This window comes from Primulina tabacum, chromosome 8, assembly GCF_025594145.1.
Source record: "Primulina tabacum isolate GXHZ01 chromosome 8, ASM2559414v2, whole genome shotgun sequence".
Lineage (NCBI taxonomy): Eukaryota > Viridiplantae > Streptophyta > Magnoliopsida > Lamiales > Gesneriaceae > Primulina > Primulina tabacum.
In genome coordinates this window covers 199,332-215,039 of record NC_134557.1, presented here as the reverse complement: position 1 = coordinate 215,039, position 15,708 = coordinate 199,332, and the positions used below count along the sequence as shown (strand labels likewise).

The 15,708-nt window shown below is 35.3% G+C and overlaps 2 protein-coding genes across 6 annotated transcripts; both read right to left on the bottom strand.

Moving 5' to 3' along the window:
* Positions 1-6,872: 6,872 nt before the first annotated feature.
* Positions 6,873-10,334, bottom strand: LOC142552586 (cysteine-rich receptor-like protein kinase 2). 4 transcript variants are annotated; one of them, XM_075662273.1, is made up of 8 exons: positions 10,161-10,334; positions 9,009-9,794; positions 8,777-8,890; positions 8,513-8,652; positions 8,226-8,436; positions 7,891-8,125; positions 7,650-7,800; positions 6,873-7,496 (listed from the first exon to the last, which is right to left on the bottom strand). In XM_075662273.1, exons 2-8 carry the CDS (start codon positions 9,763-9,765, stop codon positions 7,155-7,157), a joined length of 1,950 nt encoding a protein of 649 aa, XP_075518388.1. In that variant the 5' UTR covers positions 9,766-9,794; positions 10,161-10,334; the 3' UTR covers positions 6,873-7,154. The 4 variants fall into 4 exon arrangements, with proteins under 4 accessions (XP_075518388.1, XP_075518391.1, XP_075518390.1 ...); XM_075662276.1 differs by lacking the exon at positions 10,161-10,334 and adding an exon at positions 9,982-10,134; XM_075662275.1 differs by lacking the exon at positions 10,161-10,334 and adding an exon at positions 9,895-9,912.
* A 662-nt stretch (positions 10,335-10,996) lies between these two features.
* LOC142552585 (cysteine-rich receptor-like protein kinase 3) lies at positions 10,997-13,767 on the bottom strand. 2 transcript variants are annotated; one of them, XM_075662271.1, is made up of 7 exons: positions 12,822-13,766; positions 12,590-12,706; positions 12,370-12,509; positions 12,061-12,271; positions 11,738-11,972; positions 11,494-11,626; positions 10,997-11,425 (listed from the first exon to the last, which is right to left on the bottom strand). In XM_075662271.1, the coding sequence occupies exons 1-7, from the start codon at positions 13,582-13,584 to the stop codon at positions 11,090-11,092; spliced, it is 1,935 nt and encodes a 644-aa protein (XP_075518386.1). In that variant the 5' UTR covers positions 13,585-13,766; the 3' UTR covers positions 10,997-11,089. The 2 variants fall into 2 exon arrangements, with proteins under 2 accessions (XP_075518386.1, XP_075518387.1); XM_075662272.1 differs by lacking the exon at positions 10,997-11,425 and having other exon boundaries at positions 11,494-11,972; positions 12,822-13,767.
* Positions 13,768-15,708: the final 1,941 nt, after the last annotated feature.

Here is a 15,708-nt window from a genome sequence, read left to right as displayed (position 1 = left end):
CGAGTTTAAATTTTCTTTACAATGAGCCCAAAATATTTCTTCTATAATTTGAATACTAAAAATAGTATTTTATCTCATATCATAAAGCTCGCCCACACATAATCAAAACCAATCATATACAAACACCTCAAATCCTCGGGACATGCCCCGGTATATACATATATATATATACTAGGAACAAAACATAAAACCTCAGCCCAAACTGTGAGTCCCTCCAGAAGTACCCTCTCCGGCCTCCTGATATCCTGGAGTACCTGCCATTGTCCACACACAAAGACGACAACAGCCCCCCTTGGGGGTGAGCAAAGCTCCGTATGGAACAACCAATCATAACAATTTATCGGATTTATTCCAAAAATCGACGAATTTCAAATATCACCAAAACTATGAAATTTATACCTCAAATCGAAGACCTCGTGTCAACGATCCCAGAACTGAAGTCGATTCGTCGATTGGATAAACCGATAAATCGTAAGACCGAAAAGAAAAATCGAAAATCTTCTTTCTCTTTTTCTTTTCTCTTTCTCTCCTGTAACTTTCGTTGATAACTTTCAATTTATCTTTCTTTTTTTTTTTTTAATATTATATTATATTATTATATTATAATATAATATAATATATATTATTTAAAATTTTAACGTTTGTATATTTTTTGGACAAGTCAAACGATCAAACTTTTCAAAACTCGAAACATGAAACTTCTATATCTTTGAGTTTTCTACGTTATAACCAAATTTCAAATCATTTGGAGTTCATATGACCATGATATGTCATATTTTATTCTTTAAAACTAATTCATTATTTTTCACTTATTTACGAAAATGCCATCAAAATAAATTGAATATTTTTCAACTTATTTACCAAAATACCATCAAAGCTATTTTATTTTCGGGGTCTCACACACTCACTACAACCAGGATTCATAGATGTCTAAGTTATAATTCTTAGTGATTACTTTACCAATCTAGCTTGTTTAAGAACCCTTGCTTCACAAGACAACACAACCGATAACCAACGGTTAGCTTGTAACAGCTTGAGTGGGTGAAGAAGTACAAAGATGATCCTTGATAATCAGATATGAACGGTAAGATGTGTGCTTAATGAGTAGCTTGAAGTTAGAAAGATTTGAATGCTCAAAGATCTTGGAAAGCTGATTGTAATGTGCGGACTTTCGGTAGTTCTTCATTTTTTAATCTGCATATTTATAGGTGAAAAGCCTCAACGATCGAAAATGGCTTTTCATGGCTTTTCAACGATCATCTGTACTTGTATCCGACATAATGACATTCTTTCTCATACATCGTACGCTCGTCATTGATGTCTACTTGATTTTTATAGCTTTAGTCCATGTAGCTTTTGAAAAAGTGCTTTACTTGAGACATTTTAGGAAGCATGGGTAGGATACTGTGTCATGCATTTTATTTGATTTCCTTGAGTTTGAAAATATCCATTGTTTTGCTCTTATCTAATCCGTGCAGAACGGTTGGATAATAAACTTTGTTCACATGTTCGGTATTAACTTCTTTAGACCAGTCGAAAGATTGATGACCTTTGCGGCTTGGAATATGACATGTCTTATGCGGTCAAACTTTGATCCAATAGTCTGAGAAAACTGAAATACAAAAAACAAGCAGCTGGATTCCGTAACAGCTCGATGCTGTTAATTTGTCGATCACCAAAAATGGTAATAGAAATATCATGCAACTATAAGACCAGATTATATGATACCAAATTAAATAACCTATAGGAAAGCTTAAAATTCTAAAAATATGTAAAAATCAAATGAGAGAAAATCTTTGGAGGATTACATTACGGTGGCTTGCCGGTGAGTGGTTTGTTATCACTCCAACGATTTTAATTATTTAATCTACTCTTGATTGGATTAGAGGATAACAAAGTGGAGTAACCACCAAAATCCAAATAACAATATTCTTATCAAATGTATTTTATTGGAAAATAATGTGTGTTACACTAGTTATATATTAGAACTCAAATATGTGTGGGGGGATGAAATTTTTTGACGCTCTATATAATTTAATTTTTGTAGAAATAAAATGTATAAATTCAAAGAAACAATTACTTCTGCTCATCTTTATGTTAGAAATAAGAGTTGCCTATGTGGAGCTACAATCAGCAGAAGGTCAATGCATTGTATAATATAAATAGCAGGGGTTGGTTAGTCAAAATTTCAATGTCATTTTTGTACTATTCTTCTTTCCGCAGCTTGAGCTCTGCGCTTTTTTGGCAATGGATTTGTTCTTCTAATATGGTATCATAGCAGAAGATAAACTCCGATCGATCTTTAATTTGATTCCGAATCATCTGCTCCGCCTCTCGATCTGTTCGATTTTTTGAAGATGATGAAAGGCGATGGTCAAGCGGTTAACAACAATCCAAATCGTTAATCATCCAAATCACGCTTCTGTGAATCACATCTTTGCTGAGGACTTGAGCAATCTATACTTCATGTAGAATGGTGATCATCCAGGTCTTATCCTTGTATCTCATCCACTTTCTGGCTCGAATTATAACACTTGGTGCAGAGCTATGACCATGGTCTTGACTGCTAAAAATAAGCTTGGTTTTGTGGATAATATTGTAGCTCGTACTTCACTAGATGATCTCTTGTACAATGTCTGGTTTCACTGTAACAGTATGGCAACTTCGTGGATTTTGAATGTTGTTGCTCGTGAAATTGTTGATAGTCTCAAATACATATCGACTTGCCATGAGGTTTGGCTTGATTCACGTGATCGGTTCCAATAGAGAAATGAGCCAAGGATTTATCAAATTAAAAGTTACTCAGTGCTCTGAATCAAGGATCACTGAGTGTTAGTTCCTACTACGCAAAGTTGCGAACACTTTGGGATGAACCGAAAGATTATCAACCTGCTTCCGTCTGCAACTGTGGATTGATGAAGATTGGGTGAATTACCATAGTCAGGAATGTCAAACGGGGCTAAATGGCTCTTATGCACAAGTATGTGCACAAATCTTGTTGGTTGATCCTCTCCTTGGCATTGCCAAGGTGTTCTCTCTGGTGGCTCAGGAGGAGAGACAAAGTCTATCACGTCTGATACTGCCAAATTAGACATTGATGCTTCATATGTGTCGAATGTGTCCACTGCTGTGGGAACATATCAGTAGAGAGAGTCACCTTTACAGCTAACATTGTTGATCTACTAACGAAGCTCCTGCCATGACCATTATTTGAAAAGCATTATGAAACAACGAGTTTGAGATCTATGGGTGGTTGGTTATAGGGCAAGTGAAAGATTGTCAAAGTAGGTGTTCAACTAGCCAACTTATGACTTAGACTTTATTACTCTTGTGTAAAAACATATTTATTTTAATGATATTTTACGATTTTATTCAATTATGAAATTTACTTTATCTCTATACTTATATAAGTTTCATAGATAAAACCATTGAATATATAATAATTACCATGAGGTCTGCTTCTCGACGTAGATTGTGAAATTCATTAGGAAATGTACTGTGCAGTCTAAAGTAGTCGATTCATCCGTCTAAAATAAGGATAAAATTCACTCGAATTTGAGAGTAACATTTGTTATGTAATCGCCACATTTTATAGGTAAGTGCATGAAAATGTTCATTCATACATATGGTTATCACTTTTAGAGTGGTCATCACTTTTTGAGGTACTAAACAATCATCTCTAGAACTTTCCAAGTGGTAATCACTTTTAGAGTGGATTAGTTCAAGCTTATGGTTGTAGACCATTAGTCCTTTGACCCGAGGTAACATGAAGGTTCTGCGTACTAGTATGTACTTTGACTCGTTTACCGACTCCATTGAGGGTCATCAAGTGGTGAGGTTGGGTGTAGTTTCGAAATACGTAAAATTCAATGCATTGTAGTTGGGGATTCGCTGCTCACCAACGTGGAAAATTGTAGGACCGAGTACTTACCGTTTTACCAAAAGCTATAGCTAGTGGTAATGATGCAACTCAAATCTTTTGAACCGCACAGCAGCTCAAGTACCACGGTTCGATAACTCTACCAAGCATGGATAATTATTGCACCCAATAATCTCTGTCTCAATAATTGTACTCCTTGCAATCAACGGGAATAGAACCCATGACCTTGGCTCTGATACCAATTGTAGGACCGAGCGCTTGCCGCTTTACCAAAAGCTATAGATGGTGGTAATGGTGCAACTCAAATCTTTTAAACCGCACAGAAGCTCAAGCACCATGATTCGATCGCTTTACCAAGCAGGGACAATTATTGCACCCAACAATCCCCCTCCCAATAATTGCACTCCTTGCAATCAATGAGAATCGAACCTGTGACCTTGGCTTTGATACCAATTGTAAGACCGAGTGCTTACCGCTTTACCAAAAGCTATAGCTAGTAGTAATGCTGCAACTCAAGTCTTTTAAACCGCACAACAGCTCAAGCACCACGATTCGATCGCTCTACCAAACATGAACAATTATTGCACCCAACAAAAATGATGCAAGGAGTCTCTGGCCAGAGCAAGACACATACTTTAGAAAAATGTATTTTTCTAGTTACAAATACGAAGTCACTATTATTATTCAAAGATATATCACATCATTATCGAAATCATTTGCAATTCTCGATGTACCAATGGTTGCACATTCGATTGTGATATATGAGTTGAAGAGACTTTACTGTATGCTACCGATAACTTACTGGTTCTTGCAAACACTATCATTTATATCTTAGGGGATCATAGGCTGATGTTAATAAACGCTCTTACCATGATCCAAAAAGTGCAATCAAATGCGAGTTATGACGTTCTTGATCAAGAGGTTGATGAAAAAAATGAAGTTAATTAGGGTAAACCCGAATAACTACAAATATTGTCCTTAATCACATGAAGTTGTGAATCTACCACTAGTTGTATCACTGAACCATTAAAATTTAAAGGTCATTCAACTATCGGATTCTATATTCCTGTTGAGATAGTCAAATTCAAGGAGTTGTATTTGACGACTGTAATTTGATAAAGATCAAACATATTTCTTATACATAACTTTATACGTAGAATCCATTATTGGAAGTTGTGAAAGTTGCATAACTACTAAGTAAATGAGAATAGTGGAATTACCTAATTCAATCAAGGAGTTAACAAAATAGACAGCTTCCAAAAATGAATCAGCAGAAATTTTGTCCTTCAAAATTTTCTTTTATATTACATAAATGAGATTTGTATCCTCGTCACATCGACGATGTCCGATCGTCGATCAATTTATAATGAGTTCTCGATTATTTAATTAATGAATTTAGAATAACTAATTAAATACTTGTTGAATAGTAGTGACTACTTTGTAAGATTCTCGTGCAATATTCTAAAGGAGTTTAGAGTTCATTAATAAATTAATCAAGTAATTAAATAATGATTATTTAATTATATTATATTATATATTATCAGCTGATAATTATTTAATTATATCTGATATTTCCAAGAGTGGAAATACAACATGTGAATTTTAAATAATGAAAATTACAGATTCCTGATTCGAGTAGAATCTCGATTCAAGAAGAATTCAAATAAGATTGAGAGAGTATTTTAAAAAAACATTTTACAAAAAGTTGATAATATAAAACACGATTTAATTAACACAATCTAATTAAGGATAGTGATTTTCGCTCTCCCCTCAAAAACACCAAAATCGGCCACCCCATCTTGGAGAAGACCATTAGACCACCCACGACCGACGTCTTCCACCACCAGCCATGCATTGTCGTCGTCGCCGTTGCTGGAATTGCACAATTCCGGCAATTATTCTCAACAATCAAATTTCTTCAAGATTTCAAGTGCGATCTTGCGAGAGACATGGTTTCTAATCGTGTACCTAGTTCGAATAATCGAAGAAGATGTGTATTCCAGTAGATCGTTCGTAATCATATACAAAAAAATGTTATTACCGTCTAAGCATTAGGATAGCTAGAACCAGCGTTAAAAAGGTAAAGATAAATTAAATTAAACATTTTATGAATGATTTTAAATCATACGACGCCTAAGTAAGTTTTAAAACATGAAAAATTATAATATTACGTTGTTCTGTGAGTGAGAGAAAAATTACTTTAATATTAAAAACATCACATATCATCGTTTTCGGGATTAATGATAATGGGATTGATGTACTGTTGTTGAAAAAAAAAAAAAGAACTGCGGCAGGATTGACGAAGATTGCTATTAATGTTAGCAATGGATGTACTTCATCTTGTAGAAAGAGGAAAATGAATGAATAGTTGCTCAGAATTATCTTGAAGATGATCATGGCAGGATAATAATATTATTATGAGGGACGTAAAAGATGAATTAATACACTCTTACACCTTCATTAATAATAATAATAATAATAATAATAATAATAATAAATTTGGGAGTAAATCCCTAGTACTTTATGTATGGATGACAGACTTTTGGTAAGGTTGTATTTGCTTTCATTGATATAATTAAGGAATTGATTGAAAAATGATTTTACGGATTTATTTAAGATTTATCATAATTATTAATATTTAAAATACATAATGTGATTAATAAAAATAACTTGATACATAGTGGATTTCATCTTCACTTCAATTTAATCCACCTAAATAATACAAAAATCTGAATTTATTTTACCAATTAACAACCTTGTATTAAAACCCTCCGATTACTTTCATCTTCGAATAACAAAATTTTAAAGAATCCTAGTCTCTCACCCACGCAATTCAAGATCTTGTGATGTGGAAGCGTAGGATAATCGAAGAAAATGGTTCCGAAGAGCTTTTCTTGGAATACAAGCCAATTTTTTACTCGTTAATAGATATGATAATATAATTTAAATCAAAATAGGAAATCAAATAAAAGTATATAGTTGCATAATTCAATGGCCAAAGGAAGAAATAAATACATAAAATGATATAAGCATACGCTCGAGCAGCCATCAGTGTAACATAAATGTCATGTTCCAACACTTTTAGCAGTTCACATTTTCTTATTATATATGTTTCTACATGCTATAAATTGTGTCAAACTTCACAAGTCGAAAACAAAACTATTATATTTAAAATAACTTTTTCGGGACTAACAAGATTTTGAGTCTTGAAACTGTTTTCACCAATAAAAACAGAGTTAACTGGTTGATGGTGAACTTCAGTTCAGTTTTGCTCTCATCTGGGATAAAATATACTCTGAGAAATGCTGGCAACTGAAGCATCATTGTCATGGTAGAGTGGTGATGAATGGTTTTCGCTCATCTCGTTAAGCTCCATCGTTTTCTCATCCATGAAAGGAGGATTGGTCGGTGTAGGGAGGTGTTCATCTTTCTTTACCAGCAACTGTAGTGCCTTAGACATAGAGGGTCGTAGCGAGGGGATCTCTTGGGTGCACAGAAGTCCCACGTGGACGACTCTTAACATCTCATTTTTCACCATATTATTAGGGTAGTTATGTAGCATTACACTCGGATCGAACAGCTCCTCCACTGTTCTTTGCTGGAAATGTTTCCATGCCTACACAAAAGGTTAGTAGTTGTACAAGTAATCAGACTCGTAAAATCTGGTTAATTTGTTATGTGACCTGGATGTTTCTCACCCTAAAACCCAACTTTAGATCCGCTCTTACACGTAATTGCATAGATAACGAGTGAAGTCTTTAGAACTTACAATGGTTACCAAGCTGTCCATGTATTCAGTACTTTTGCTTCTGTTATTCTGCCTGCCCGTTACAATTTCCAGCAAAAGCACACCAAAACTGTACACATCTGCTTTTTCTGTCAACTGGCCATGAGCTAAATATTCTGGAGCCATGTACCCTCTGCATATTTGCCAATTCGAGAAAACTTATGGTTCTCTATAAGTGTAAGGGTGAATACATTTTAGGATTCAAAGAATGACAAATTCTCACAGTGTTCCTGCTATAGCAGTGCTAATATGGCTTTCGTCTTCTTGAAAAGACCTTGCCAGCCCAAAATCGGCGATTTTGGCATTCAGTCTGGAGTCCAGGAGAATATTGCTTGCTTTTATATCTCGATGAATGATTCGTGCCTTTGTGTTCTCGTGAAGATAGACCAACCCCTCTACAGTTCCTATAATTATCTTGAATCTCTTCTCCCAGTTTAATGCTTTCCCTTTGCTTGAATCTGCAACCACACTTTGTTACACAATAGTTTAAACAGGGAAATCTAATAAAGAAAATCACGCAATCGTCATAAATTTCGAAACAATAGCAGTTTTTCTTACCGAATATGAAAAGATCCAGACTCTTATTCTGTAAAAATTCATAAACGAGAAGGCTTTCAGGACCTGAGCAACTGCATCCCAATAACCGGACTAAATTTTTGTGCTCAATGCTGCTAATAATGTTAACTTCGTTGTAGAAACCGGCAGCTCTATGTTTGTTATTATAGAAAAGCCTTTTCACAGCAATTTCTCTTCCATCTGGCAAAACACCCTGTATCAACATCGAGCTTCTAGTTTCAGAGATCAGTTTATTGTGCGTCAACACACTTGTAACTAACTGTTATAACCTTGTACACAGTGCCAAATCCACCTTGGCCGAGCTTGTTGGACTCATCAAAAGAACCAGTGGCCTTCTCTAGTGTCGAATATTTGAAGTTCAAGCTGCTATCATGAAGGGTTTTCACCAATCCATTTGCATCATTGGAACCTAGCAGGATCGTAGATGGTTAATAAAAAATGAGTAATAGAGCGAATTTCTACCAAATTTATATTTGACCATTTAAACTAAAAGACTACTATTAAAATTGAATTTAGATAAATGTATCTTCTACCTTTTCTCTTCCTCTGTATTGTCCTGCGGTTCCAGAAATACACCACAATGACTCCTCCAATGATAAAAACTGCAACTGCACTAACCACTGCGACTACTATAACTATTATCATCCCTGTGGAAGAAAGAAGAATCATACTGACCAAGCCAGATCGATAAAAAAAACTAATAGGCAACTAACGTTAACATTTAAAACTAAGAAGATTGATTGAGATAAGATGTTGAGACTTTACCTCTCGAACTACTTTTCCCCGGTGTAGGATTAAGGAAATTGGTATCCGAGTACCGCAAAATACAACCTGTATTCAGTGCTCGGCCCTCAGAGAAAGGCAAGCACCCCAAAACCGTTGCAGATGCATTCTCCAAACAATCCCTGCAAGAATTCCAACTCAGTGTCCTCCAACAGTTGGCCAACACATAAACTGACTCGTTAGCTGTTCCAGACACGGCCATCTCCGCCCGAGCATAACCATTATGCTTTTGCGCGGCAGAAACCGAATCAGAGATGGCCTGTCTTGCAGTAACTTGAAATGGGTTACTCTTTCGAGTCACATTCCCACAGACAGCGTGATCATTTGGCCCCATAAATTCTTGAAAGAAACTGTAGTTTTCAGCTCGCATGAAACAGCCGTCGAGAAAAATTCTTCCACCATTGAAAGGAAAACACTGGGGCAGAACAGTACGAGCTTCGGCGTAGCATAAAACACAGTCAACCAAGGAAAGATCGCCGTAGCATTGTGCTAAACCGTAGTTGGTATCCAGACCAGAACCCATCACAGCTATGCCAAAGCCGGAAGTTCTTATTTGGTCGCTTATGTTCTCCATGGTGGCGACAAAGTTGGGTACAAAAAGGGTGGGATTATTCTCACGTTGGTGCCCACACATAATCTTGATAGTTTGAGATCTGGGATCAGCAAATGTTGAATATGGTAACAGCAGCATATTCAAGATAATGATGACGCAATATGGATTAAGAACAGATCTCTTCATTTCGGTTGAATCTGAAATTCCTCAATTGTCTGTTGAAAGGAGCAAGTATCAAGAGATGAAGAATGAAATGAATTAAATTACCGGAGATGATAATTAAAGCACTTATGAATGAGAATGTGACACCCCAACCAACCAGAGAGCCGACCAACATTAATCTCATAAAAATACAGCAGGACCCCACCTAGCAATAGCTAGAACACTGGGATAATTTCTAACTAGTATCATCATCGTCTAATAATCTGAGGTATGCTTCGCTATCTTGAATTTTTCCATAAACAAATACGACACGGTTAGAAATCCTATCAGATTCCAACCATTTTTTTTCTCTCGAATTTTTCAAATCAACTTTCACAGCTTGAAAGAGCAAAAAATCATCTTAAAATCAAAACACTCACCGCTTTTTTCGCACAAGCTAAGCCAAAAGTGATTAGCAGAGAAGATGAAAAAAGAGAGGAAAGTAAAAGCGTGGCGGCACTGTGTGATTCTGACAAGTGAATAACAAAGGTTGGATATTGTTGAAATCAGACTTCTTCAAAAATCAAAAGTACTTGTTTATTCTTATTCCAATATTTTGTTCATAAATTGGAGCAGGTTTCATTTTAGTCAAAGAAAAGGGCTTAACGTCAACAAGAGTGGCTAATGCTCGTACAGTTGTCTAATTGATGATGCCATATGGAAATAATATTTTATTTATCAAATCAAATTAACGTTTTATTGCTTTTAAGTAATTTTATTAAAATCTTGCATCCGCCAAAAACTAAATATTCCCAAATCATTGATTTTGTATCTATAAATATAAAATAAAACACAAATAAAAATTAAAACTATTGTAAACTAAACTCAACACTGCTACATTTATTTCATTTTAATGTATATATATATATAAACATTATGAATAACTTTTTAAATATGATTTTTTTTTGTTATCATAAAAGTATATCACATTAAAGTTTTTTTTTTAAAAAAATAAAATTATAATAAAGAAAAGTGATGAAATGTATGGATCAGCAAAAGAAATTATAACAAACAATTTCGGATTCGGCAATTCTTGTTTTCATTTCCATTAAATTGTTAAACCCAATCAAACGCCAAAATCATCGGATTGAAATGGAAAACTCGGTTCGGTCGACCCTACCCCTGCGGGCATGAGTGATCCGGGCCGTTCATTGCCCGTGCAGGCAGTGCCTGCACGGGTAGGTTGAAACAAACCGGAAAACTCAGAGGAGCGGAAAAAGAAAAATAGTATTTACATTTATGGTTTCATACCATAAAACTGCATTAGACAAGCCTATCTACTATAACCTTGTTATCAATAAAAACTCTTTCATCTTGGTTCAATAAAGCTCTCTGTTATTTCATTTCCAGACGAATGAGTGTGAGAACCGGGCTGTGAAAAATATGTCCCCCCTTGGTACTTAAACTGACATACGATACCCGAACTCGTCGAGCTGAGAAATGGTGGCTGAGTTGGCTGAGGTATTTCATATACATGATTGAGTGTTTTCACGATGGTTGACATGGACGGACGAATTTCTGCATCTGCCTGTACACAAATTAGGCCTATCTGAAGAAGTCTGGATGCCTCTTCTTCAGGGAAAATACCCTTGATTGAGGGATCCACTGCTTCACTCACTTTTCCCGATCCATATAGGTTCCACACCTAAAAAAGGGTCCCGATAAGCAAAAGATGCATAAATTCATGCCGTGGATAGAAAACCAAGGATGTACCCTTTGTAGGACAGGAAAAAAGTCGGTGTTCTTTGCGCCACAGATAACTTCAATAACAAGAACTCCAAAACTATAGACATCTGCTTTTTCTGTCAATTTCCCACGAACTATGTATTCTGGAGCCATGTAGCCACTATAAGATAGAAACTACTCAGCATTCTCTTGGTAGAAAGATTAACAAAAAACAGACGAAACAAAACATCACTGGAAATAGAAAGATCAAGAAAAAATGTGCTTAATTTACAGCGTGCCAGCGATAGCAGTGCTTATGTGAGACTGATCTTCTGGGAACAATCTGGCAAGACCAAAATCAGCAATTTTTGGAGTAAAATCAGCATCGAGCAATACATTGCTCAATTTTATGTCTCTATGTATTATTCTTAATTGTGATCCTTCGTGAAGAAAAGCCAACCCCGAAGCAGTTCCCAATATTATTTTGTATCTGTCCTCCCAACTGAGAGGCTGACCATGTTTTCTACCTGAACCAATCCAAAGTTTAAGTGTTGGATCATGGTAAACAATTAAAAAAAGGTGTTCAGAATCTGGACTTAAGGTTAAGAGAACAACCAAAAAGGTGATAATGGAGGCTTTGATTTGGGACATATTCGTACACAAGGAGACTTTCAGGCCCTGTAATACTGCAACCCAAGAGCTTCACTAAATTCTTGTGATCAATACCGCTAATCAAGTTAACTTCATTAAAGAAATGATCCGCCCATTGTGATGTATTGAAGAAAAGCCTTTTTACAGCAACAATCTTCCCACCTGGTAAGGTGCCCTGTTTGTCATCAGAAAGAGAGAATAGAAAAGCTTAATCGAAGTGGCCAAAGCATCCATTTCCTTCTAATAGAAGAGATTTTAAGACGCTATAATTACTTTATAAACTGCACCAGATCCTCCTTGCCCCAGTTTATTGGAGATATGAAAGTAATTAGTCGCTTTCTCAAGATGTTCATACGAAAAGTTGATTTTGGACTTGTTAACTATGGCCAAAACTGACCCTAGTTTCTTTTTCTCTACAAGATCATAGCTTGTGTTAGTTTTCATATTAAAATCACCTAACCAAAAAAAAATATATTCGACCAAATCTATGTACCTCTTCTCAGTCGAAGAATCTTCATCATTCCAAATAACGAAATGACAGCTATAAACAGCAGAAAAGCAATAGCAGCAAAAACCGCGGCTAGAATAGTTGTATGGCGATTAGAGCTCCCTAGAACCATGGATGCATATCAAATTTATTACAACAATGCGTACATTGGATAAACCAAGAAATATGAGATGGCTCTCATAGTAAGTAAATTGAAAAATAACAAAATTTAACTCACCTCCACCCACACTAGATGAATCAGCCCCAGAATTGTTGTAAAATCTTGTTAGGGAATATCTAAAGTAACAACCAGCATTCAAAACCCTTCCCTCCACCTTTGGTGGGCAAGAACCGATTCTAGACACTGAACTCTCCAAACATTTTACACAATCACCCCCTTTTACAAACTCCCAGCATTGAGCCATCCCATAAACAGTCAAATTACCCTTATTCACGAACCCAGTAAAAAATCCATCAGTCTTAGGCCCCTCCACTCTCATATTCCTTGCCAATTCCATAACATTTTCACCAAACAAAGTCTGGTCCCCAACAAAATCACCACCTCCGCAAACACTTCTATCCACAGAACTCAAACTCTCATTAAAAAAACGATAATCATCATATCTCAAGTAGCACCCATCATAGAAAAGCCGGCCTCCTTTAACCAATCTCTGAAATGGGAGGCACCTCAAAATTTGAGTCTTGCACCGAGCAAAACAAAGGTCACAATCATTCTGAGACAAATCTTTCAAACACTCGCCAAATGTATAGACCGTATTATTTCCAGTTCCATTTACAACAACCCCATATTTTTGCCTAGCAATTTGTGGTGTTACAGAATCCATGGTAGCTAAAAAGTTAGCCACAAAAACTTGCCTATCGGAATTTGTTGCTGATATGTTGCTGCATATTAAAGCTGCTTCTGTTGCTCGTGGATCACAAGCGGATTTTCTCGCATACGCCAACAACGACACTAGAATCCACAGAGCTGGAAATTTCATTTGGTTCTTGAACAAAAGTGAAAAAGATGAACTTATGGTTTTCAAAAGTTTTATTTTTTATCACCTGGGAAGACTGAGTTTAGTGGAAAAATTCAAGAAACCGTATAGGTGCTGAAAACTACTCCGCCTTTGTTGACTGATGTAGATAATTGATGAATATGGCCATGTTTTGGCTAATAATTTTTTTTTTAAAAAAAAAGAAAAAAAGTGAAGTTGCACCCATGATCATGATACGTGTTGGTAACAATTTACTCTTCTCAACAATTTACTTTTCTGGTTCTTCTTATATGGGAAGGTTTCGATAATTTTTGTAAAGACAATTTTATTTTTAGTAGTAAGTATATTATTTTTTATGTTTCTTTATAAAGATTATTGTTATATATACACATTGTTTAGAAAAATAATGAGTTATTATATCGATCATAAAAACAAAATCTTTAAGAACCAGAGGAATTTTTATAATTATGATCGTCTTTTCGCCATTTCAATTATTTAAAAAAAAATTGAAATTTGTTGTGAAAAAGTAAAAATTTATGGTAAAAAGTAAAAATCTCAAACTCTCAAAATTTATCAAACCACACACTTTATAATATTTTTCTCTCTACTCAATTGTGATTTTCTTCACAAATGAGAGATATATTTATAGGAAATCTTTACAAATAATCCAAAAATAAAATACATCATTATCTACATCATCACACACTAATTTTCAATATTTACAACTCTTATTTTCAACATTCAAATATTCAATACACACATTTTAAATATATTTTTCAACACTCCCCCTTGTGATGATGATCATAATGATTGTCTTCATTACGTGTTTTTATACTGCCTCGTTAAAAACCTTACTAGGAAAAACCCAGTGGGATAAAAACCATAGCAAGGGAAAAAGAGTGCAGTCACGTAAACTCCCCTCATGTTGACACGAACAATTCTTCACAAATTTCGTAGATTGCGCATCCCAATATTATATATATGCTTTCTGAATATTGACGTAGGAAGCGCCTTTGTGAAGAGATTTGATGAATTTTCACTTGATTGAATGTGACGAACATCAATACATTTATTCTTTTCAAGCTCCTTGGTGAATGCGAAGAACTTAGGAGGAATATGTTTAGTTCTGTCGCTTTTTATGTATCCTTCTTTCATTTGAGCAACACATGCAGCATTATCTTCATATAGTATCACAGGCTTCTCGTCGAATGATAATCCGCATGAGATTTGGATATGTTGGGTCATTGATTTTAACCACACACATTCACGACTTGTTTCATGTAGTGCAATAATCTCGGCATGATTTGATGAAGTTGTTACGAGCGTTTGTTTCTGTGAACGCCAAGAAATTGCAGTGCCTCCATGAGTAAAAACATATCCAGTTTGGGAACGTGCCTTGTGTGTATCAGATAAGTATCCAGCATCGGCATAACCAATTATACTTGGATTAGCATCTTTTGAATACAAAAGTCCCAAGTCTGTCGTTTCTCGTAGATAACGGAATATATGTTTAATTCCGTTTCAGTGTCTCTTTGTTGGATATGTGCTAAATCTTGCCAACAAATTTACGGCAAAAGATATATCAGGCCTTGTACAATTTGTAAGATACATAAGGGCACTGATAGCACTTAGATATGGTACTTCTGGACCAAGAATATCTTCATCTTCTTCACATGGTCGGAATGGATCATTTTCTATGTTTAATGATCTAACAACCATTGGAGTACTTAAAGGATTTGATTTATCCATATTAAAACGATTAAGGATCTTTTCTGTATAATTTGTCTGGTGAACAAACATTCCACATTCTTTTTGTTCAATTTGTAAACCCAGACAATACTTGGTTTTTTCAAGATCCTTCATTTCAAATTCTTCCTTCAAGTATGACACAACTTCTTGAATTTCCTTATTCGTTCCAATGATGTTTAAATCATCAACATATACAGCAATAATTACGCATCCGGATGTTGTTTTCTTAATGAAAACACAAAGGCATATTGAATTATTTACATATCCCTTTTTCATCAAGTGATCACTTAGTCGATTATACCACATTCGACCAGATTGCTTTAACCCATATAATGATCTTTGTAATTTCACAGAATAACATTCTTTGGGTTTTGAACT

What these genes read in the sequence shown, in the direction of transcription:
- LOC142552586 (XM_075662273.1), bottom strand. Translation starts at nt 9,765, where the DNA reads ATGAAGAGATCTGTTCTTAATCCATATTGCGTCATCATTATCTTGAAT. An exon ending in AATACAGAGGAAGAGAAAAG is followed by an intron (nt 8,653 to 8,776) that starts GTAGAAGATACA and finishes CGATCCTGCTAG; the next exon opens with GTTCCAATGATGCAAATGGA. An exon ending in GATTTGGCACTGTGTACAAG is followed by an intron (nt 8,437 to 8,512) that starts GTTATAACAGTT and finishes ATGTTGATACAG; the next exon opens with GGTGTTTTGCCAGATGGAAG.
- LOC142552585 (XM_075662271.1), bottom strand. Translation starts at nt 13,584, where the DNA reads ATGAAATTTCCAGCTCTGTGGATTCTAGTGTCGTTGTTGGCGTATGCG. An exon ending in TTCATCTAGTGTGGGTGGAG is followed by an intron (nt 12,707 to 12,821) that starts GTGAGTTAAATT and finishes CCATGGTTCTAG; the next exon opens with GGAGCTCTAATCGCCATACA. An exon ending in CCTCCATTATCACCTTTTTG is followed by an intron (nt 11,973 to 12,060) that starts GTTGTTCTCTTA and finishes GGATTGGTTCAG; the next exon opens with GTAGAAAACATGGTCAGCCT.